Below are 24,790 nucleotides of genomic sequence, written 5' to 3' on the forward strand. Positions count from 1 at the left end.
GCCCGCTAGGGAGAAACCAATGGGCCTCTCCAATTGGGAGTGAATCGAAACCAATTAACGAGTTCCTGATGTTACTGGTGCCATTGAAAGTGGGTTGTAATGAAGAGCTGAGCCATGTTGATATCTTTGCAGCTTCCAAAAGCTGGCACATCTATGGGCATGAGCGTAACACAAAGAGGCTTGACAAGTCTGCTCAATGTTGATGCCCATTCAAGCCTAAAAATTGGACGCCCCTTTTCATGCCTTCCAAATAAGTGTTATAAATGCTTACGCTTGCAGAGCTTCCATGAGCTGCACATGTACGAGAAACTTCAGCAACCAAGATTATTTTACCCTGTTACCCTGGCTACAACTTCTTGCCAAGCATGCACAGCACAAATGAGCAGAATGAAATGCCACAATCGCAGATTAACACTGCACACACTCTTTCCCCTTCCCTCCTTGTTTTCCCTTGCCAGAGACCTACATGCCCTACTCTTTATGAACTTCATTGCTCTTGCCCTTTTGCTTCGCATCTCCTTTCCAGAGACCCACCTCTAACAAGACTCGCGCCATTTCCCCTTCAGTGAGGTTACACTGAGCATTTGATGCAACACTTCATACTATGTGGGACAGAAGTACACAGCTGCATGGTCTATAAGTATGAGTTGTGCACTCTGAAAACCCCTATGCAGCGCATAGGTGCCAAAGCGGTGAAAACTATATAACACTCAATTTGTCCAGTGGACAGGAAAGAAAACCGAAGTGTCGAATGAGTGCCTAAGCTCTAGACAGGCAGCAGTGGGCAAAAGATTCATGCTGCTTGTGCTCTGCTCCTGCAACCAAATAATTTAGGTCATGAAAAAAAAAAGCATTCTCAAAGGCGCGCACAGCAGCTGAACATTATACAATCAGTGCAAAACAGTTTCTTACATGAGCAGTGTGCACACCTCTCTTATATTCCCCCCGCAACAACATTTTTCTACCAAGGCTAAATGCAGCTTACGATTTGGGCTCCCTTGAGGATACCCGGCAAGGTGCGCAAATACGATGGGTCGAACACCAGCCATGAGGCAGTCCTAGTTGTGGTAGTGGTTGTCGTGGTCGTGTGGGAGTCGGGGAAGCCCTGGCCCTGCATTCTGCCAGTGGGTGCAGCAACAAGGACAACAGTGTGCTTGGCGCGACCTCCTACAACAAAGAGAAACCACACAGGAGCAAGACTGAACAATGCCCAGCACAAAAGAATTAGTAGCAGCAGAACAGCTCCACTCATCTCAAAACAAAATGCCAGTTCCATGTTCAAATTTGCAACATTAAACAGCAGTACTCACACTCGTCCTCAAATTTTCGGATGGTGTGACAACAGCTAACTTTGGTTTCTTACATACATACAACCATTAGGAAATAATGACAGCAAAATAGGACCATAGCAAGTCTCGCTTTGCATTCTCATACATCAACAGCATTTGCAATGCTGCTTTTAAATTTTGACAGCACTTGCCACCAAAACAGAAATGCATGGGTTAGTGAAATTTTCTGACTTTTCTGTTCTCGTGCAAATTTGTAATCTTGGGACACAAACCTCTCACTGTGACTTCATTTATTATTCCCTTTTAGTACTCTTTTAAACCATTCCGGGGAACTTTTACTCAATGACATGACCTGACAATGCTAGATACTTACGATTTGAACTCGTTGGTTGGGTCATGATACAGAAAAGAAAAAAGGCATTAAAAAAATGGGGACAGAAAAAAAATGAACACTAACAGTGGGATGACAAATAATGAATAATTGCATATGATTAAACACAGCTAAAAGCGACAACTTTTTATGTATCTCCACATTTTTAAAAATTGCTTTGCCCATATTATGGGACAAAAATGTAATACTAGAGAGAAAACCCCAGTGATAACTGTTTGCCAATACACCACCAATTCTTTCCTGTCCTATGGAGTGTACATTCACTCCACTTCTACTGTGCAACAAACCAAGTCTGCAAGGTCTAGTGATTTTCGCAAAGGTAACTGCTAAGTGATTAGTTCTTGCTCGCACATTGGCAAAGTACAATCGCGTACAAAATTTATAATTTGGAATCTTCACACGTCTGAACACATGGAAATATGAAAGGTTTTATTGTGGCGTTCCGCGACTGCTATCTGCTTGCACAGGTATAAAAACTGTGCCTGAGCAGTAGCATGTATGCACTCGCACCTGCCACCTCTTCCCTTTCAGACCATCTGTGCATGAGCAGCTAGCAACAGCTGGTACTTCAGAGATGTGCATGTGCACAGACAGTGCTTTGCAGAAAGGTATCGCAGACCACGTTATGCTAAAACTATCAGGCTATCTTTCGACCAAGCTAAATCAGTTGCGAACAGAAAAGCAAGACCTCCATGCAAAAGCCATAAAAAATTCTCCAACCATGTGCAGTTCACCAATCTATGCAAAAAGAAAAAAAAAAAAAAAAAGAGGCCTACACTGCAGCCCTCTGCGTAGAGTTGTGCTCTTCATGGCTTTTCGACAGTGACGCGAGAACAGCAATCTGCTATATCATAAAAACCCACTGCAGTGGCGCATTCGTCTGCTGAATATCTGCAAGGATACGGACTCCACTTCAGCAGCAGTGGCCTCTTTTGTACGCAGGCAAACACAAGACACCAATTATTACTGAAGCCTCATTACAGCTACCAAAATACCACTGAGTTAAAAAGAGATGGCAGCATCAATAGCATAGCAGGCCCAAAACCACGACAAAGCACGACAGAAGTGGCTGTCACGCTCCAACACTCAGGCTGGCTCTGCATGCTCAAAAAACGAACTGTTTCAGCACTGTGGAAGTGTACTAGTAGAGATTCATATGTTATATGCAGGACTGCCAAGGCACCTGCTACGAGTGCACAGTGGTCAGGTCAGCTAGACACACTGTGCACGAACAGCAGGCACCTGACCAATCCAACACACTTCAGTTTAGTCCGCTGTGCTAACCCTTTTATGCCAACCACGTTGAGAATGCAGAGCGTAATTCATTTAAAGGTAGAATAAATATCAAACAAATACTCTCCTGAATGAATTCTAATCTTATTTCAGTTCTGCACAGAACTTTGAGAAATAATGAATGATCAGTCTGGAGGAAAGCTAATATACCACCATGGCACACAGGCTGGCTGAAACCCAGACTACATTTGGTAGCATGCCTGAGTCAACACATTGAATATCACTGCAAAAGTGCACGCACGACTCACTGAGGTTTTTGCGCATACCGGCTGCTTTTCACTAAAAGTGAACTGAAGTTTTTTTAAATTTGACAGTCGATGTAGTTAGGAGCAGATGCGAGCACTGCAGGGAAAGAAGAAATATGGCATTCGAGGCCTTGTCATAGGTTGGGGCAGCTGCAGTAAAGTCTTGAGAAGCTATGAGCCCCTTAGCTGAATACCACACTCAGTCTCCTTCAGCCCTTTTGCCGTGTAGCGCTAGAAAATAGCAAACCGGCATTCGCCTTATCTGAGTAGAGCCTGCTGGTTCCACCTGCTTTTCCAGCCCGTTCCTCACTTCTTTTGAGACTCATTTGAGATGTCCACTGAGGAGCAATATAGTTTTGAGCAGGTGTCCCAGCTAAATGTAACCTATGAAGAAAAACTAACAGTCCAAGCCCAGCGAAACCAACCTTGAAGGTTTTCAAGTGTATCGTGGCCTAGTCTGCAGTATTGTTATTATTCACCAAAGCTAATTAGAAAAGACTAATTTGCCAACTTTAAAATTATACGTTTGAGGAACAAACTCAATTCAGAAGCTCTAGATCATCTCGAAAAACAACTCGCTGCAGTGCTTGCAGCATGCACCATTTACGCAGCTTTATTTGGTGGCTTTAAAAGAAACCTATCACCTGACACCAGCTACTGGCACATTATCTCTTGCCCAGAGTAAACACAGCCTAGCCTTATAAGGAGAGGACTCTCCAAGTAAAACCTAATTTTGGTCGGTTTGTGGGGTTTTAACATCCCAAAGAGATTCAGGCTATGAGAGACTCTGTAGTGGAGGACTCCGGAAATTTCGACCCCCTGGGGTTCTTTAACGTGCACTGACATCGCACAGCACACGGGCGCCTTGCTTTTCGCCTCCATCAAAAAGTGGCCGCCAAGGCCGGGATTCGATCCCGCATCCTTGGGCACAGTAGTCGAGCGCCGTAACCATAAAAGCTAATTTTGTTCACCAATATGAGTCTCAGGTTGTTCAAGTGGCAGTGCTGCCATGCGGATGCTTTTTTTTTTTTCTCACAAGAGTTACCTTTTATGCCTAATGAAAGAACTACCGTGCATAAACAGTAGCTTGGGGGAAGATTCCCGTCAGCTGCCTTTGAAGACTATCCACAACTTCTGCATTTTCACCTCTTGCCTGATGCATATATTACCTTCTTGAACGACAAAACAAAATGCTACAAACTAGGCCATTCATATATTTTTTAAATAGCTTGGTTACACTTAGCCGGAACATCCAGTATACTATGCCTTTCTTTTCCTTAAAGGGACACTGCAGCACTTTTTGCAAAAGTTGGGCATTCAGCAGAAAGCCATAGTATTTCATGCTGCGAACTCGAATATCAGATTGAAGTTAGGTAGAAGAAAGCAGAAATAGCCTTTTTTCAGCAGAAATATGCAGCCCGCGCGACGGGGCTCACCGCGGGTCGCGCCGCCGGCCGTGATTGGCCAAGGTGTCGCGTGACGACATTCTGAGGACCGGGGAAGCTGCAGATGCGGCTCCTTCGCTGCGCTGTGTCGATCGCAGCTCTCTGCGGCTTTGTGATTGTCATTGTAGCATGCCATTTCCACATGAATGACCATCGGGATTTTTACCGCATGTATCCGTACCAGATACGCCCACAAGCGATGCAGCACTTCCGTTGTGGGGAGCGTAAATTTGGCATGAAAACTTGTTTTGGTTACCGTGAGGCATTTTGAAAAGTAGTGTGTGTTATTATTAGCAGAAACTACATGGCCCTCAGCGAAACATCGGCCCGCATATTCCTGGGAAGGAAGGGCAGCGAACAATGCCCTAGCCGATTACCTCCGTCCAGGCCTCTCGCCCCGCCCGAAAGGTCATTGTTGTGAAAAATGAACCCAAAGCTTGGTGCACCAAATCCCGCTTTGAATGCCAGTCGTGGTAGCTTGGGGAAACGAAGAATTTTATAGAAAGGATGAAGCAGTACACAGCTGCCACCAGACAAACGAACAATAAGCGAAGTGCGGTTGCGGAGCTCTGCAATGCATACCAGGCATTGACGGGGCCATTGTGCTGAAGACCAAGTCAAATGCGCGCAGAATTCTGCTTGAGTCATACGACAGTTAGCAGACGTTGAAAGCCTTTCCTTTTTATCGTACTGTCACAATACACCTTTAGTGAATTGATGGCTCATGTATATTTAAAGCCAAGCTGCATCTCCTCCGCACTCCTTATCTTCTAATACTCCCGTAAGGGTTCCACGAACATATCAGACACGTGCCGTGCTGGAAAAGATCTCGCAGTCTTCACAACCTAGCTTCGACACAGCAATGGGCTCTTCTTAATCATCTGCTAGTTTGCAAAAATCATCAGCGCGTGCTACTGATGAGTTGTCCATGTTTAGCACAGAAGCCGTTGCGCGAAGCTTTTGCACAAAACAAAAAAACGAGACACTCGAATACAACCATGCGCCGATGCTGTCTGACCGTCCCATCATGAAATTGCAGTCCATGAACGATCACAGATGACTGTCACGACTGTTTTGTACAAGGAAACAGAAGGAACCGCGTCATGGTTCAGCCATGCCTTTTTGTCAAAGCTCTATAGAAATCGCATTAGGAACAAACTGCATGTAGTCACAGTTACGAAAATGCTTCGAGTAGGAAGTTTCCTTTGGTCGGCTTGAATTTATCTCTCTTCTCAGCAACGCCGCTGTGCGCCGCGAGCTTTTAATATAATGGAAGATTACATCCTCGCGTCCACAGCTGTTCGTGCATACGAACACGTGCAGAGCTGTGTTGTATCAGATGCACAACATTAAGTTAATGTGTTTTGTACATCCGCAACACACGCAAAACGAAGAACAGCACACGCCGAAAACCCCTTCCGTTGGCTCTGAATGCCTCCGGCTCCTCACTGTGACGTCACGACAGACGGAGAAGCGAAGTTTCTCCCTCCGCTTTCCTCCTCTGTAGCAGTCGCGTGGGACGTGGGAAATTTGAGTTGTGCGCTTTCACTCGACGATTGAACAGGGGCTTTATGCATAATCGAAAAAATAACTTTACAGGCACGATCAACAAATAATCTACTTCAAAAGCCTATAGTATTGGTACATTTGAAAACCGCTACAGTGTCCCTTTAAAGCCAATTTTTGATGGTACTGTACAAACAAATCAAAGCTAACAAAAGCATAATGAAAATTAACCGATAGAGCTGATTAGCACTATAAGCTTATAATTTCTATTTATAATTATATGTTTTCTTCCTTCTGCTTTGCTGTGCACAAATTGTTTTTAGCAATGTTGCTCTTTACTGTCACAGTTACTGCAAGCTAACTAGTACACAAGCAAGCTCTCCTTTAGATAAGCTTCTATAAACTGGCCGTCAAATGACGCGTGGTTAGGGAGGAAGTATATGCTTCTGCAGCAAGCTCTTGGGCTAACTAGGTTGCTGTGACGCACATCTGTTTTCATACCGACGCTATCATGAGCTGTATGGGCCAAGCATGCACAATAACTGGTGTAGCGCATTCTAAAGATACTGTTGTTGACCCATCTGCTGCACTCATAAAGGCACCAGGGGGATGGAATTTTCTCCAAAGTTTGCTTAGGTTCGCCTCAGTGTTATCCCTCCATTCTGTCTAAAATGTAGAGATGGTGCCTGTGGCATTGTAATGCCAGCAATGGTGGACCCTAGAAAACAATTAATTGAACCATGTTAATTGAGAAAATGCAACTAATTAATAATAGCTTTAACCAACGGCCCCGGCGTGGTGGCTTAAGCCACCATGCCGGGGCCGTGCCACATAGTATAACGGGCTTCTCCTGTACAGTCAAGCCCAACCTAGAAATTTAAACACCCCCTTTTAATCTCTATGCCTGGGGAACACATAGCTGCTATAACCACTAATAGAAATTTAAACACCCCCTTTTAATCTCTATGCCTGGGGAACACATAGCTGCTATAACCACTAATTAGTGGTTATAGCAGCTATGTGTTCCCCAGGCATAGAGATTAAAAGGGGGTGTTTAAATTTCTAGGGGGGCTTGACTGTACAGGAGAAGCCCGTTATACTATGTGGCACGGGCAGAGGCTCTTTATTTTTCTTTCCTTTTCATGCCTTAACATAATATATGTACAGGAGAAGCGAAAATAATTTTTGACAACGTCAGAGTAAAAAAAAAAAAACAAAAGTTAGAATTTTAAGGGGCACCTTCGGAAAATCACTAGGTTGGAGTTCTCGGCTACTCAGCTTGAGAACGCGGGTTTGATTTGGCTGCAAGTACGGCCGCGTTTTGGTGGAGGCGAAACGCAATTAGGAGCCCGTGTACTAGGCGATGCCAGTGCACGTCCCATCATACTATGTCCCATCACCACACTGCTCCACTAAGGCGCCCGGATGAATCAAGAAATTTGCATCCGGCCGTTATAGTAACAGCGACATCACTTTTTATCGTTTCGAAAATACAATTACTCTTGGCGCCACGGCGTAACAAATTTTCGCCGTCCGGCCGCGCCCCTTTTTGAAAAGCGCGCGTCCTCGGCGCACCGCGAAGCGACGTCGGTCACTAAGGTGCCCGATGGCTTCACATTGCACTGCCACCGCTGTCACGCAATGAGAAGAGAGCTTTGGCGAGCATCGTATAGAAGGCCACGAGGCACGCTCCACGGAGTGCCACGTGGTGATGGACGTCGCGTCGCCGCGCGCGCTTTTAGAAAGGGGCACACGGCGGCCAATATTTGAGCGGTAGCATCGTGGGTAAATCGAGTTTTCGAAATTCCAAAAAGTGATGTAGCTATTACCAACAGCCGTCCATAAATGAAGGATAGCTTTCCCCACCAACCTCACAAGCGCACAGACTACATAGCTATTATCGCTCACTCCAAACAAAGGTGGGCAGGAAATAGTGCCCCTAAGATATACTGAACCAGCGAAAGACACAGAAGCACAAGAAAAGAAGCACACGTGACAGCGCTGGTCTTTCGCTGGTTCAATATGTTATATTCGCACCAACTGCCAACTAGCCCAAATGGTCACATTGTTAATAGTGCCCCTAAACTACTGCACCCAGTGACGTTACATGTGAAAGCATCCGCAGCGGTGCACTGCCGCACAAGACACGTACTACGTCTGAGTGAGGAAGCAACCCTTGTGATCAAATCGTATCAGCATTCTCAGCCACAGCTCAAAAAAAAAAAAAAAAAAGAAAAAAAAAATGAAAGAAGAAGAAGACGAAAAGCACGGATGGCGGAAAGAGAAACAAATGTTTCACCAGCATTAGCCTCAGTTATGGCTTGCACGCTAGTCCCCACGTCGCAAACTACGAGCACTCCGCACATTAAATTCGGGCCGAGAGAGAATGATCCTTCACATAGCCGCTAATCCATTTAACGCGGCTAAAACGCGGGTAAAAATACACCGCGCGAGGGGCTGCTGAGCGCAACCGCGGCAGCGTCCCACCCTCTCTCGTCCGCCAAAGCACGGGAACCTAATCGCCGACGGCACGCCAGCCGAGCAGCGAGGACTCCGGTCGGGTTTATTTATCCCGTGCTCGTTTCGCCGAGACCGTGAGCAGCCGAGCATGGACGAGAGGCGCCGGCAGAGGACCTGGCCGGCTTCCAGGGCAACACCCGCACGCCGCCGGCTGGCGGCCCAGACGGAGGAGCGCGCACCTGCCGCCGCGGCCACTTGCTCGAGCCACTTGTTGGGGTGGGGGAGGGGGTGGCCCTCCGCTGTTGGCGCCACCCGTGTTTCTCTTCCGATTCAGCTGCTCAGTGGAGGCGCGCAAGCAAAATAATCGGGGCGCGGATGTTCCTCCCCGCCATAAACGTGACCCGTCTGCTCTTCGTTCGGCTGTGGCCGGAGTCGAGCGGCCGCTTGAGTCCGGCCGTGGTTCAGCATATGCGGGGTGCGCTGTCCGAACTCCGACTGCGCGACGGCAGCGGAAGTCTTGTTGAGCGCCTATAAAACGCCATTACTTCGAAAAACGGTTAAACAGTCTCGTTCTCTCTCCGTTTAATTAATGTACTTTATTAAATTGAAATGCCCGGGCTCGGGCCGACCCGAAAGTCCAGGCCAAGGTCGGGTTTAGGACCGTACACAGAGGGCCGATGTCCGGATTTTGACTCTATTGTACAGTGATGTACAAATCGGGTCGTTCCGCCGAGAGAGAGGGAAAAAAAAATTAAAGGTTTATTGACTCACCTATTTATTTTTTACTCTGCCGCGGTCATAGAGTTTCTTACTCTTACCTAGACGGAAAGCTCTGCAGCCATCTATGGAAGTTTACATGGATTTCCAGACGACCAGTTCAGCCACCATGGGCACTCAAAGCATCATGGGCCGGAGAGCTACCGAGTGCAGAACTACAACTGTTGGCCAAAACTAATACTAAGATAAACGTTGTTCTACCGTAAACAATGTCCTATCATTCAATACTGTGACTATAAAATTTCGAAAAGGGAGAGAAACAGCATATCAGTGTGAGATCTATCCAATATAAGCGATGGCTCTTTCTCCTATTGGCTTAGTTTTGAACAGCACAAATACCAATATTTCGCACTTAATAGGAGCACTTAAAAAAAAAAAAAAACGTTTTGGAATTATTTTTGGTTGTGCAATCACTTAAGGAAGTTTTTAGTGGCATTTCGGGAAACAGAAACCATTTATTGGCGACGTCTGCTTTTGCGCCTTCGCTACTATGGCTTTCGCGGTCTATGTACGCACCTTCAGATGATGATGATGATGAAAAAGAAACATCATAGTAACGCCACTTTATGCATCCGAGAAAAACCGACTGTCCCGCAACAAGTAGCACACCGGCCCATGATTCTTAGCGCGCCCATGGTGGCTGAAGTGCAGCGCCCTCAGCTTTCCCTCTAGGTAGAGCTTTCCCTCTAGGTAGTGTAAGGAACTCAATGGCCGCGGTGCCTCAGTGGTTAGGGCGCTCCACAAGAGAGCCGAGATGCCAGAGTTTGATCCTGGCCGCGGAGGTGGTATTTCGTTTGTGGTAGAGAGCATCGTTCCTGTGTACTGTGCGGTGTCCTGAAGCCTGACCTCACGTACATCAGCAGTAATATCCTTGTCTCTCTGAAAAGTGCTTGGGTTTGGTTTGTGGGGTACCGTCCTAAAGCGAGTCGGAATATGAGAGACGCCGTAGTGGAGGACTCCGGAAGCTTTGCTGAAGTACGATGGGGCTGTGTACGTGTACGTGTGTGTGGGCGTGTGTTGGTTTAATTGAAGCTTGGAATGTGGGCAAGGTGCACTGTGTGTGAAGCGAAACCGCCGAAGGCAGTCATGGCATTAAGGCATCGTATGCCTGTACCCGCGGGACCGTAGAATGCGTGCGAAATGTCGACAGCAGCATTTTCCAGCCAGGCCGACTGGAAAATTAGCGATTAAGCGAACGAGGATCCGCAAGGGGAGCCCCAGACGGCAGCCGTTAACACTGTCGAGTCAAACCCTCAAAGGCGGGGTTTAAATGCCCCCCCCCCCCCCTTTTTTTTTTCGCATAATACTTGGCTGTCCAATACGAGCGACCAATTATAGCCTAAGCTTCCGCATTTGCGAGCGAATTTGAACACGCGAAATCAAGAGCAGCTACTGCTACGGGATACCGCCGACTGTATCCATGTATTAAACATCAATTTAAAACGAAAACAGAGAAGGCATTGCAAATGTGCAGTTCAACGTCCCGAAGGGACAGACGCACTATGAGAGGCGCCGCAGTGGAGGGCTCCGGATCAATTTAGACCAGCCGGTGTTCCTTAACGCGGCTGACATTGCACAGCCCACCTTCCACGCGGCCCAAGACCGAGAAGATTGGTCAATCGCCTAACCACAAACGCCACCGCGACAAAAAGACTGGCAATTGCCACTCTTTCTTGTATCGGGCCACCGCGATCTTCTGCTCGCGACGAGCGCGACCCTTCTTCCTATCTGCGAATCGACGACAACCCACTCGTCAGCGAATGTCAGAAATGTCATCAGTCAGCGTCATGGGGTCAGTGCAAGCGCCCACAATGCCACCTCCGAGAAACTCGCTCTGCTCTAGGTCACGGGCGCACAAAAGCCGACTGAGCAAGCGGACGTCAAACCGCCTGCCACACACGCAGCCCGCACTGCGGCACTACGGACGCCAACGCCGCCGCGTGGTTGCTCCGCCCGTCCTTGTTGAGCGCCGCCGTAGAATACGGCTAGACAACAGGGAGATTACACGGAGCTTTCCTTCCTCCATGCCTCGGTTACTGTCGCGACTGCGGGCACCGTCAGAGGCTCCAGCTCATTTTCTCGAGCAAATTACAAAACGACCACCGGCAATAGTGTTATTATAACTCAATCTACGTAACCAAGAGGCAAAACAATGTGGTTAAGAAGAGTTTCGGAGCTCCTTTAAAGGGCCACTGTCCAGGGAAGGCCATTTTAAGCAAAGGAGCCCAGTGTTTCGATCAGGTACCGGAGATAGTCTGTGAAAAAATGCTACAGTGACACGCGCGCCGCAAAGCATCGAAAATACAATTCAAAGCTCTCTCATGCTCTCCTTTGGGAAGCCAGCTTCCCCGTTTCCTGTGCTGGCCCGACGGGCCACAGTAATGACGTACGTACCGCGAACGACGTCCATTGGTCCGTCTCGCTGACTGACGGGAGAAGCATGGGTGTCTACCGCTCGCTGCGCGCTTTTCCCTCGCCACGGCCAGACTGAATCCAGCGGCGCGCGCTCCCTCGGCCGTTTTTTTTTTTTTTTTCGCGCTTGCAAAGTGCCACGCCCCACCTCCCGCAAAACGCGGAGGAGGAAGGGGAATTTGTCTTGCGGAGGCTAGACGACCTCGGACAGGAGAGTGAAAAACCTTTGCGAGGGAACGGAAGGAGAGAAGCATGACAGAATCGGGTGATTGCGGTGGCTGTAACTGCATTATTAGTTACTCTTTTCAAAAAACATTTTGCGGCCTTGCGTTCTAGGGGCGAAGTCTCACAGTCACCGGGGAAGAAAATATTTTCGACCGGAGGGTGGACTGTGGGACTTTAAGGGCTCTCGGACAGCATTTGTTCCGCTAATTGGGTTTTATAGTCACTAGAACTCTGAACGTACCGCAGCTGTTTTCTAGCTATTAGTCATCGCGCCGCTTAAAGGCCAATTACAAATTACAATCACGTGGTGCGGCGCTGGCATGGATGGTCCACTCATTACAGCAACTGAGCCGACGTGTCGGCTGTCCGGCGTTTGGTGTAGTTTTATTCAGACGTAGTTGAAACATGCACAACACGTATGAACTGCAAATTATGAAGCGTTGCGCTTTCGAGTACAGAAACAGAAGAGAATACATTGCAAAGTGCTGATTGCGAGCAGACGAAGGCGCGTATATTGGTGCATGGCAACCTGCGCGTCAAGTTTGTCCCGCAAAAAGAAAAAAAAATCCAGCCGTACGAGATGAGCGCCGTGCAAACTTATCGTCTGTGACATACGCCAGGATTTTCGTTATACTGCATTTTGCCAATTAAGAGTCACTTATGGGTCTCCATTACAATCGCATGGTTCTCTCAGTGTTCCTGTTTGTATCAGCTATGTTCCTTGAAGTGTCTTTCTCTGCCGATCAGTGACATTGCCCGCTGTGGCTCATAAACCTGCACTTTCTAATATATGTTGCTCGTGCTGATTGCTTCCTTGGAGTCAGTATGTCCGCACCTCTCAATGTTTTCTAAGAAACACATTTTTCATGTAGGTATATAGCGGTAAATCTTAGCTCGAATTATACATCTTAGGAATTTTCTACGGATGTGCAAACACACATTTGCACATTTCCAAGTGTATGGTGCAGCTCTTGGCAATGGCCTTACTTATGGGCAGGACCACACTGATACCAATTCATTAAGTTTGCGTGCTGACCGAAATGAAAGCTGAAACGGGATGCAGTTTCTCCAGCATTTTCTCAAGCGCAGCACCTAAAAACGAACAGAAGTTGCTATTACTTAGCGTAGACTCTCACAGACTTGTGTGTCGTTACCTGCAGCGCTGTACAACACATGACACACGAATGAGCCGATTATAGGTATCTTCAAGCGGTTCACATAAAATCGACGTCTCCGCTACCAGATGATTTTTTTTTCTTTTTTTCTGTGGTCCCAAACGTTAACCGGCAATCATTGAAAGTGAACGAGACCTGCCAATTTGAGCTGACTTAAAGCCCTGCTTTTCAGCGTCCTTATCAACTACTTCCCACGGAGAGAAGAAACGGGAAGAAGTAGCGAGAACATTTTTCCATGCGTCCCATTCCTAAGGTACTCAGAGTGCATTTGCGAGCCTATCAAGATGGCACGCTACGGCAGCATCAGCCGACGTCACTTGCGCTGCTGCAAGCAAGAAATGTACGAGAAGTGAGCCTGCTTCCTGCAATGTGAAATACAGTTGCGAGCACACGCCAAATGACTCGAAAGAGCCATAGACTGCATAAAGGAGGCTATGAAAGAGCTAAAGTTTGCGCAGTTGTTGTGCGATGCTTTGAAGACCTTAAATCCTTACCTAAAGCAGTTTTCATTTACTTATACTTTTATCCGCTCTTTTCTGTACGGAAACGATCGATACGCCGATTGCGGTGAACACAACCCGTGTTCTGTCGGAGTTCTCTTCGCCTACACAACTCTCCCCTCTGGACCATTTTTTTTGCAACAGCTCAATGTTTCCCGCGCGCAGCTCGTTGATTGTTGTATTTTCGTAGTTGTAGTTGCATGTTGTGGTGGCGGCGGCGCAAGAGTATTAGAATCCGTAGCCAGATCAAAAAAGCCCTCGCGACAACAGCGGTACGCAATGTGGGACTGTGAGCTCGCTACAGGACGAACAGCCTCATTTGCTCTCCCTCTCAGTGTCCCTCCCTCTCAGTGTCCCTCCCTCTCAGTGTCCCTTTCTCTCAGTGTCCGTCCCTCCCTCTCAGTGTCCGTCCCTCTCACTCAGTGTCCGTCCCTCTCACTCAGTGTCCGTCCCTCTCACTCAGTGTCCGTCCCTCTCACTCAGTGTCCGTCCCTCTCACTCAGTGTCCGTCCCTCTCACTCAGTGTCCGTCCCTCTCACTCAGTGTCCGTCCCTCTCACTCAGTGTCCGTCCCTCTCACTCAGTGTCCGTCCCTCTCACTCAGTGTCCGTCCCTCTCACTCAGTGTCCGTCCCTCTCACTCAGTGTCCGTCCCTCTCACTCAGTGTCCGTCCCTCTCACTCAGTGTCCGTCCCTCTCACTCAGTGTCCGTCCCTCTCACTCAGTGTCCGTCCCTCTCACTCAGTGTCCGTCCCTCTCACTCAGTGTCCGTCCCTCTCACTCAGTGTCCGTCCCTCTCACTCAGTGTCCGTCCCTCTCACTCAGTGTCCGTCCCTCTCACTCAGTGTCCGTCCCTCTCACTCAGTGTCCGTCCCTCTCACTCAGTGTCCGTCCCTCTCACTCAGTGTCCGTCCCTCTCACTCAGTGTCCGTCCCTCTCACTCAGTGTCCGTCCCTCTCACTCAGTGTCCGTCCCTCTCACTCAGTGTCCGTCCCTCTCACTCAGTGTCCGTCCCTCTCACTCAGTGTCCGTCCCTCTCACTCAGTGTCCGTCCCTCTCACTCAGTGTCCGTCCCTCTCACTCAGTGTCCGTCCCTCTCTCTGTGTCCGTCCCTCTCTCTGTGTCCGTCCCTCTCCCTGTGTCCGTCCCTCTCTCTGTGTCCGTCCCTCTCCCTGTGTCCGTCCCTCTCCCTGTGTCCGTCCCTCTCCCTGTGTCCGTCCCTCTCCCTGTGTCCGTCCCTCTCCCTGTGTCCGTCCCTCTCCCTGTGTCCGTCCCTCTCTCTGTGTCCGTCCCTCTCTCTGTGTCCGTCTCTCTCTCTCTCTCTCTCTGTGTCCGTCTCTCTCTCTCTCTCTCTGTGTGTCCGTCTCTCTCTCTCTCTCTCTGTGTCCGTCTCTCTCTCTCTCTCTGTGTCCGTCTCTCTCTCTCTCTGTGTCCGTCTCTCTCTCTCTGTGTCCGTCTCTCTCTCTCTGTGTCCGTCTCTCTCTCTCTCTGTGTCCGTCTCTCTCTCTCTGTGTCCGTCTCTCTCTCTCTCTGTGTCCGTCTCTCTCTCTCTCTCTGTGTCCGTCTCTCTCTCTCTCTCTGTGTCCGTCTCTCTCTCTCTCTCTGTGTCCGTCTCTCTCTCTCTCTCTCTGTGTCCGTCTCTCTCTCTCTCTCTGTGTCCGTCTCTCTCTCTCTCTCTGTGTCCGTCTCTCTCTCTCTCTCTGTGTCCGTCTCTCTCTCTCTCTCTGTGTCCGTCTCTCTCTCTCTGTGTCCGTCTCTCTCTCTCTCTGTGTCCGTCTCTCTCTCTGTGTCCGTCTCTCTCTCTGTGTCCGTCTCTCTCTCTGTGTCCGTCTCTCTCTCTGTGTCCGTCTCTCTCTCTGTGTCCGTCTCTCTCTCTGTGTCCGTCTCTCTCTCTGCATCCGTCTCTCTCTCTCTGCATCCGTCTCTCTCTCTGCATCCGTCTCTCTCTCTGCATCCGTCTCTCTGTATCCGTCTCTCTGTATCCGTCTCTCTGTGTGTGGTGTGTCCGACTTTCTGTCAATCTTTGTGTGTGTGTCATTCTCTGTGTGTGTGTGTGTGTGTGTGTGTGTGTCCGTCTCTCCCTCGCTCTGTCTATCTCTCTCTCTCTCCCTCCGTGTAACTGATGTGTAGGCTAGGACATATTCATTCTGATCGCCCGATGCAAATGGAAGAGCCCCATCACCATCATCAACGCATAGGGGAGCTGCCGACAATAATCGCATTGCTTTGCGTTATGTGGCAGCGCCGGTCTCGGGAACAACGTGAACGTGTGCCGCCATCATGGGAGAGCAGGGACCCTTGTATGTCAGTGTGCATGCCGCCAACGCCACCTCATAGCACCTGAATCGCCATGAGGTGCTCCATTGCGTCAACGACTGCTAGCGCTTAAACTACATAAAGATCGAGGTGCTCTGTTCAGGAGCTGCATAAATTGCCAGTTCATACGTATGTCCTTTACTGGTTCTGTAACCTTGAAAAAACTGAATACAAACCTTCAACGCTTCAAGCTTCTCCGGGCATCTTTCAAGAAAGTGGACGTGGATGAGCCCACTTTAATGCCGACTATGACGGACGCAAGAACGACCCAATTGAGGTGAGAAGGTACCTTGGTCATCAGCACGGCCATGTCTGTTTCAACCTCGCGCTTTGCCAACAACCACAAAGCTGCGTATCAAGGCCAGTGTATGCCATCAAGCCGATGACACGCGAAATGCCAGTGTCCAAGCCGACCGGAGCAGCGACGCGGATAACGGGTAAGACAGGTGCAGAAGACTCTCACAGGTTGTAGGAGCTCGCAAACCACATTACTAAGTTGAATACGACTGTGGAAGGGCTGGAGGAGCGAAACTTCTACCTGGCCTGCCCCATGGATTTAGGGTCGCAGTGATAGTCTGTGTGGTAGCAAGGTGGCTATGAGGGGAAATATCCGAACCATCCGGAGTCTCTCTAGAGTGATCTAGAGTAGCCTAGGGCGATAACCGTAGATGGAGCAGAGTACGGAGAGGAATGAGCAACCCCAAAACTCGCGGACATTTTGTGGTTCTACTGGGAACGCTATAGAACGGAAAATGACTGGGACTGGCTTTTTCCCCCATCCCGCGGAGAATGCGCTACGTCATCCAACCCCCCCCCCCCCCTTTCACCCCAATGCCCTCACACTCCGAACAATACACGCTACTGCACAGTGACAAAGGCAGGGTTTCTTCCCTTCCCTGCCTAACTTGCACTGCAGAGAAGCAAAAAGTGAGACAGAACGGCGAACCGGAGAGGAGTGCTATTCGAAAAACAAGTAAACGAGTACGTGTGGAAAGCTGAAACGAGTGTTATAAATAACGCATATGGCAAGTCGTTTCACCTCAATATAAAGACAAATGAAAATACCCAAGTTAATCGCTGAATATCGTTTTGCACAGTGGCAACCCCGCTGCTAGGGTTTTCTTTATTTATTTGTCTTGCCAACTGTTTTGCGACCCTTTGAGACTTATCGACATATTTTTCCCCCCGCGCTGAAATATGTTCTGCAGTATTAGGGAAAAAATAATGGCTCGGCCGTTCTTTTTCCCCCACAACACAACAGATAAAATCCAGCGCTGCTGCAGCCAAAGATGCAGTACCGGTACTGCGCGTGCAAAGCCTTTCATCTATTCCATATAGCGCCGGCAGGCGAGATACGCCTGAGATAGCCACCAACCACAACGAAGAAAACAAGAATTGCACATGAACATCAATCCAATTTCGCGCACGATTCAGCAGGCAAACCTGAGGACCCCGTGCACGCGAGCATTCATTTCTGTTTGCTCGGGCTAATTAGCTGCGACCAAACCGACAAGAGGGCGACACAACAGCCGCGGGTTCCACAAACCATGTGCTGCTCCGATAACGGCTTATTACGAGGAACGTCGCCGATAGAAGCAGCCAACGTTCTTTCGCCAGTTCGTCGTCGCAAAGCGAGCGGTGACGCAAGAGCGCGGGCGGTATTCCAAGCTTTTTCGTCGGCGCGAAAAAATAAAAAAGAAGATAAACACAACGCAAAAAAAAAAAGAAAGAAAAAGGCATTCCACGCGGTTGCGACCCCGTGAAGGACGGTTTTTGCAATTTGCATCCGCACTGCGACGTACCACGTCAAAGGGAAGTACAGAACGCGAACTTTCTTAGAGTATACTTCAACGGCAGAAAAGAAGAAAAAAAAAAAAAAAAGCAGCAGCGCCGAAGCCCCCAGTAGTAGAAGGCTATGATAAGGCGCAATTCCGGAAGTGCGCGCCCCATGCAGCCAGCCGCTCAGTCGGGCTCGGGACTGGAGACTGGCTCGATGTAGACGACAACGCAACCCTTTTCCCCGCGGAACAGAAGCGCCAGCGAGAGCCAATTTGGAGACGATTAAGTTACTGAACCGCGCGACAATAAAGGAAAGGAAGGGGCGGAATGACAAAAAAAAAAAAGAAAAAAAGAAAGAGAGAGAAACTGATGCACTTGCCGGGCGCACTGATACTGACGTTAAAAAAAAAAAAAAAAGAAGCAAGGAGCACCTTTACAACTCGGCTGAATCATTACCGTAGTATATACCACAGTCACCCCTGAAGAAGGGACCGAGTTCGGTTGAAAATAAATTATTGGTTGGTGTCAGTACCTTTCAACTTCTTTTTTATTTTTGAGTCAAGTTCGCGTCGGGTACTCAGCCTGGCTACAGATAGAAGCAATATGAAGGGGAACACGGCCTCCACGCTTTGCCACCGATAGGTAATAAGCGGTAAATGCGCATGCAAAGTAAGCTGCTCGGCTGTTCCTTCCTAGCATGCCCCATCCATTCTCTTCTGTTGGCTGCAGCGCGTTGCGAAATGCGAAGACCACGCGTCCTTCAAGGCCCGGAACTTGTACACAAATGGGAATTTTACGCGGTGCCTACATGCGGTGCCTACCCTAGAATTTTACGCGGTGCCTACCCTCGTCAGGAGCATCCTGCCAGCAAAACTGATTAGCAGGCTGGCATCTCCAGAAAAATGTCAGCAGAGCCGCACACTGGTGCCACTTCGGTGTGTGCTACACGCATAGGAAGGCTGCACCGATTGGCACCGAAAGCGCGATGTCGGCCTTGAGGTTTTCGTAAAAGTCGCCGATTTTTATAGCGACATTACTTCTCGCCATCGTGAAAATTTCGTCTTGTCGGCTAGCGGGCGAACGGACACTCGTGGTGCCAGCGACGAACGGAGCCCACAGATGCACAGCACGCAAAACCATACGTATAGGCAACCGAGGAAAACAGCACGAGAAGGAACATTTGAGGGCGGACACAGTGTATAGACAGCACGTAAGTGTGAGTGCCCGTAGTATTGCGAGAAGACAAAAAGATTTCGATGTCATGCACTGATCCTGAAAAACCCTTGGCATCGTCATTCTGGTAAATGCGAAAAAAAAAAAAAAATGTTTACAGCTTGTCGAATCAGCTCTGCACAAAATATCAGGTTATTGCACAGGTCGAAGATATGTCTGCAATCCCGTTTTGGGTTGCAGACACCGAGGCGGATGCTGAAACTTTCGCCTCGGACACATAATTCAGGACTGCCCCTTTTCTTCCGAGAAGGGCCTAAATCAGACGCCGCAACTCTGGGTGACCGTGCTGCGCTGCTCGGACCCTGGGTTCCAGCTAGCCACCATCCAGCTGGCCTGGGACGCCGCCGGCTAACAACGTCTGCCGGCCTGCGTCTGAGGCGGGGCCCTCGGAGGGCCGGAGCTCCTTCATCCGCTGGTGTAAATAAAAAGTTCTACTCTCTATCCACAAGACCAGCACCCGATGCGTAGCGGGCGTACTGCAGGAAGGCAGCGGAACCAGCTGCCCTCCTGAACATGGTACGCGAAGAAACGGCACCCGCAAGAAATTGTTTCCATATCCTTGTCCTGATTAGAACTCCTCTTCCGAGAGCTCCTCTTCGCCCCAATACCCAACCCTATGTCCCTCTTCCTCTGTCTCCTCCAGCGCGCCACGTGCACCAGGGCCCGTATTCAGAGTTTGCGTCGTTATCGAAAGTGTCGCTATCTCACGTGATCTCGAGTCATCTGATTGGTCGAAACGCCGGAACCGGGTGTTGCCACTACGGAACCGGAAGAGGTGGCAGCATCATGTTCCGGCGTTTCCACCAATCAGACGAGTCGGACCCTGACCTCAAACAACCCGCGCACTGCGGCTCGTTGCGGCGGTGCGCCCGCGTGCGGTCACCGGTAGTCGCAGCGAACGGCCAGTGTGCGCTATCTCGTGGGCGCCCCAGCGCTGGAGAGCGAGAAGACCCTCGCGACTAACGATATCGCTAGAATCGCTGGAAAGGCCAGATACTCTAATTATCACCTCGGAAACCGCTTCAATAGGCGTCGCTTTCATACCAGAAAGGCCAAAATGAAAAAAAAAAAAAGAAAAAGAAAAACTTGTCGGTATGAGCTTCGCGACCGCCCCGCTCTGATGGAGAGGAAATGCAAAAATACCCGTGTGCTAGACGAATAAGGAACCTCAGGTGGCGAAAATTCGCTCTCCTCTTCCGACTCGTATCGCATTCCCCTCCTCCACTTCCGTCACGGCGCAGTTTCCGCCGAGAAGTGACAAACTGCGTCTTGCCATTCCTCGTAAACATTTGCGTTCAGTAAATCGGCACCAACCAGATTGTTAAAACGGAATCCTCAATATTTCGGGACGAGCTCATCCGGAAACGCTCGGACTTCGTTTTACACAGCCCCCTGCGTGGTTGGTGCCTGAGCGTTCGCTATGTTAGAAACCCAAGCAGACAGACAGACTTCGTGCAATGATTTTCGCCCTTACGAGTTGGCACAGAAGCGTTGAAATTTCGTTTTGAAGGTACTTGGTTGGCGCCAAAGTTTATACTCTGTGCTACAAACCCAGGAGGGCTTCTGTCGAAGACGCCACCCTCTCATCCCCCCCCCCCCTCCCCCCACTCCATGAGCCCTTGAAAAGGCAAGAAAAAGCAAATAAAAAAACATGTTTACTCCCTCCTTCCTAAACTTATCTGTAAAGGACAACGAGTTCGATTAATTGTGAGTAATCAAACAGTCTCTTGTGTACCCAGGATACGAGTGCCAACAACGCTTCGCCCTTATCGCGTCCGGCCAAAATATACTTCTACACTGGCTGGCTTTATTTGCGAGGAAGTACCTTCTCGAACGCTCCCCTGCAAACGCTACTGCGATAAGAGCCGAACGTTCGCCTGAGGGACGAAACTGCCTCGCCCGCCGACAAAACAGCGTACTCGTTCCGAGGCACTATCCCTCGCAAGCACGGCCAAAGATGCTATTCGCTGAGCGGCGTCATTTACTATTATAGCAGAATCAAATCGAAATCCCATGGAGTTAACGCATACCTGACCAGTAACGTAAGAAAAAAAAAATTAAAATAAAGAACCGTCCGCATGTGCTTTCCGAGCTATACATACCCAAGCTATGAGAAATGACAAGTGCATGCTCAGGATTATTTTAGACCACCCGCATGCACCCCTCAAATATAGTCAGCAGTCCATCTGCATCCACTGAAGAAGAGTCCCTCCAACTTGCCGTCTCCTATAAGAGGCACCGTAGTGGAGGGCTCCGGAAATTTCGACCACCTGTGGATGTTTAACGTGCACCGACATGGTACAGTACACGGGCACCTTGCATTTCGCCTCCATCGAAAAGCGGCCGAGATTCGACCCCGCATCCGCGGCCACAACCGTCGAGCGTCCTAACCATTGCACCACAGCAGCGGTGGGGCCCATTACGATATGCCTGCCCCTAATATATATATATTTAAAGAACCCCAGGTGGTCGAAATTTCTGGAGTCCTCCACTGGGGCGTCTCTCATAGCCTCAGTTGCTTTGGGACGTTAAACCCAACAAACCAAACCAAACACACACACACACACACGTTGTGTGTCCGTCCGTCCGTCCGTCCGTCCGTCCGTCCGTCCGTCCGTCCGTCCGTCCGCGCGCGCGCGCGTGTGTGTGTGTGTGTGTGTGTGTGTGTGTGTGTGTGTGTGTGTGTGTGTGTGTGTGTGTGTGTGTGTGTGTGTGTGTGTGTGTGTGCAGCTCCATTACTTCGTCTCCATTAGGACGCAGCCAACTTGGAATCGAATCCGCGACCTCGCGCTCGAGAGGACGCCGCTCCGCCGAGGCTGGCCGAGCGCCGCAACAAAACTGCTACCGCGGTAACGTCATGACAAGAGCTTATACGCAGCAAATAGAAACCGAATTCACGGATGCCGTGGTTGGAGCTCGTCAACAGACCCGAGAAACGTAATCAGAATACTCAACAAGCGACGATTTGCTTAGGAGAGATTTGCCGACAATAGAACTCCCGCAGTTAACTCGCGCGCCAGAAAAAAAAAAAAAAAATAATAAAAAGCAATCTTTTAGTTTCCGGGTTTTCGACCTTCTCTGCGGCTATCACAACGAGGCCTTTCAGGCCGTGGCAGCAACACTTTTCAGTTGACGTACAAGGACACGAGCGAAACAAACGAAGAGCAACGAAATCGATACAAATACCGAATATAGGCGCAAGCTACACTAAAGAAAAAACAAAAGGAAAACCTCTGTTGTGATCGTGCGCGACATTTAGTCTTTTGCAGTAGGAATACGCACGCAGCCAGGCTGTCCTAAGCTACCCTTAGACAGAAATGGCAACAGAGTGGCGACAGCTAGTACTTTCAAATTGGGCGGGACCTCGCGATGGATCAACCGCGCTTTGCGCCACACATTTCACAACCGCTTCGTCGAACAGACAGACGGCGCTCGTCTGCGTCGTCCCTTCGTGCTATATTTTCAGTGCGCACTTAAACCAACCAACCCAACTATCGCGTTGCTTAACCACATCGGAAAAGCCAGAGGCGCCGCAAAGCGGACTTATCCGGGCGGCCGCAAAACGTTGGCGTTGGCCGCGCATCGATTAAAGAAGACTTCTCGGTGGCATGAATGTGATCGCGACGCGTGCGACCGCTTGCTTCCCGAAGCCCCGCTGCGCGTATGCCAAGAACGAACAGAGCGCCCGCAGCCCTAGCAGATGGACGTCGTCTCATGGTCGCCTCTCCAGCCGGAAAGAAAGCAGGGCGCTGGGGGAACTCGCTTCCCCTCGCGCGCGCCCTGTCCCCACCCCTTCCTTCCTCCCTTCTCAGGGAGTTATGACAAAAGGCACATCGCTAAAAGCCAGGCCGCGCGCTGACGCTATCGATCGGATGAGCGCGTGCTTCCACCCGCATAACCTCTGGAAAGAGAATTCGCGCTGCAGCGTTCGAGCGCGCGCGGCGGGCTGGAACTTTTTTGAAAATTTCGAGCGACACGGCGCAAAATGCGTCAAAAGAGCTCTTCCAAAGGTCAGGCACGCGCTGCCAATTAGGGGCCCCAGGGCGAAGGACAGCCATTCAGCCGCTTCTGCATTCGACAAGGCTTCTGGAACGCCGCCGGCACTCGGATTCAGTCGTTTCAAAAGAGGAGGACGACTGCGCGGATCACGGCAGAGTCCTCGCAAGTGCACGCACACTCCTCCGACGACTCGCATTATTTCACACTCGCAAAGAAAAAAAAAAAATAGGACCAAACATCGGGGCGACTGTTTCAGTGAGGCAAACTGTACACAGACGTAGTGGCGCAGAAACGATGGCACACACGAAAGCAACCTGTTCTGGGCTCGGAGAAAAAGCGCGGCGAGAGATTGAGATTGACGGGCGAGCACAGTGGTGCCCCTACGCATTTTCATCGCAGCGTTAAGCGGAGGTAACGAAATTTCGCCTGACAAAATCACACCATGCAAATAAATAGCGGCGGAGGGCTCAGGGTGCATCGAAACTCGGAACGCGAAAGATTTTCCATTCTGCTTCCACATGGAAGGAGCTGGCCTTGTTCGTTGCAGCACTCGGCGACACGCCGCGCGACAGCGGGCTGAGGGCCGCCAAAGCATTGCCGCTCGTCGCTGTCGCTCAGGCTCCGAGTTTTTAGAAAGTTTCGCCCGTCGCCCGGAAGCAGCTCACGAGGCAGCCAATCGCAAAATGCTTTGAGGTACTCAACTTCCGTTCTGGTTTTCTTTTCTTTTTTTCTTTCTTTTTTTTTTTTTTTGAGTGAAGTTTATTTCCCCAGCCGGTTTGAGCGAAGAACGGAATAGCCTCCAGACGCTCGCCTCGTATGATCCGCGCATACATAGGAACGCATCGAGACAGTTCAGTAAAAGCTTGACTAGAATGGCTAGACATTGTTAATTTTCGAAGGTCACTTCTTCCAGTGCAAGTCTGCATCGCAGTGTAGTAGCGCACCCCTGCGCTGCGTTACAAGAATTTTCATCGGTGTTTTGTCGTGTACTTATGCTGTTCAGTGCAAGAAACTGGATAATAGCTTAAATATACTGCCCTTGGCCGAACGACGAGACGGCGGTAACAGAGCAACGCTGAAAACGTCGCTTCGTGCGATTTCATATAGCCTCCTTTATGCGATGTGTGCACCAGCGGCAACGACAGGCGCTGGTGAGGGACTCGAAAGCTCCTTCCGAGGCAGCAGTCAGCCGAGTCCCAAGGAAAGCAGCATGCGATATCCCGTAACGCGAAAACCGCATTCCGGGAATGCGCGAAGATTCGGTCAGACTTAGTCACGGCGCGTGCACAAAGAACGTCCCTGGTGGTGCTTGGGAATTCGCCGGCAGTCACGGGGGTGAGGCCAAATGTATCAGTCAGACATACGCGGCGTGCTGGCGAACTCCCGGAGCTACATATACAAGCTTCCAAGCAGTGAAACATCTGACCGGCACTCTCGAACGACGCAGGGACACAGAGGCGGCCGTACTGCGGACTAAAGCGCATAAGCATCCCTGCACGACACCATGGAAGCTGCTCGTGGTGGCGCAAACTAACTCCGCGAATGAGACTGGGAATTGCAAAACCAGGGCGGTTTTTTTTTTTTTTTTTTAAAGGGAAGCTGTCAAGTGTGGCATGTTTTAATACAGCACATGAACGTGCCCATAGACCAATGATGCATTTCACGAGCTCTGGAAACGTTCATTAGTCGCGTCGACGGCTCGGCACTGGCTATCATGTCCTAGGCGCACGGGGCGAGGAACGGCAAG

The 24,790-nt window shown here is 49.8% G+C and overlaps 1 protein-coding gene and 1 pseudogene across 3 annotated transcripts in view; one reads left to right on the top strand and one right to left on the bottom strand.

Moving 5' to 3' along the window:
• The window catches only part of LOC146202319 (plasmolipin-like), a 64,292-nt gene that overhangs the window by 32,399 nt on the left and 7,103 nt on the right, over positions 1 to 24,790 (bottom strand). For all 3 annotated transcript variants that reach the window (XM_084588085.1, XM_084588083.1, XM_084588084.1), the window contains exon 2: positions 986 to 1,167. In XM_084588085.1, coding sequence (XP_084444211.1) covers positions 986 to 1,117 — 132 coding nt within the window. In that variant the 5' untranslated portion in view covers positions 1,118 to 1,167. The remainder of the gene's footprint in view (positions 1 to 985; positions 1,168 to 24,790) is intronic.
• Positions 15,997 to 16,603, top strand: LOC146202320 (microtubule-associated protein RP/EB family member 1-like; annotated as a pseudogene).

Source organism: Amblyomma maculatum, chromosome 1 (genome assembly GCF_055883805.1).
Source record: "Amblyomma maculatum isolate TAMU_Amacu chromosome 1, ASM5588380v1, whole genome shotgun sequence".
Lineage (NCBI taxonomy): Eukaryota > Metazoa > Arthropoda > Arachnida > Ixodida > Ixodidae > Amblyomma > Amblyomma maculatum.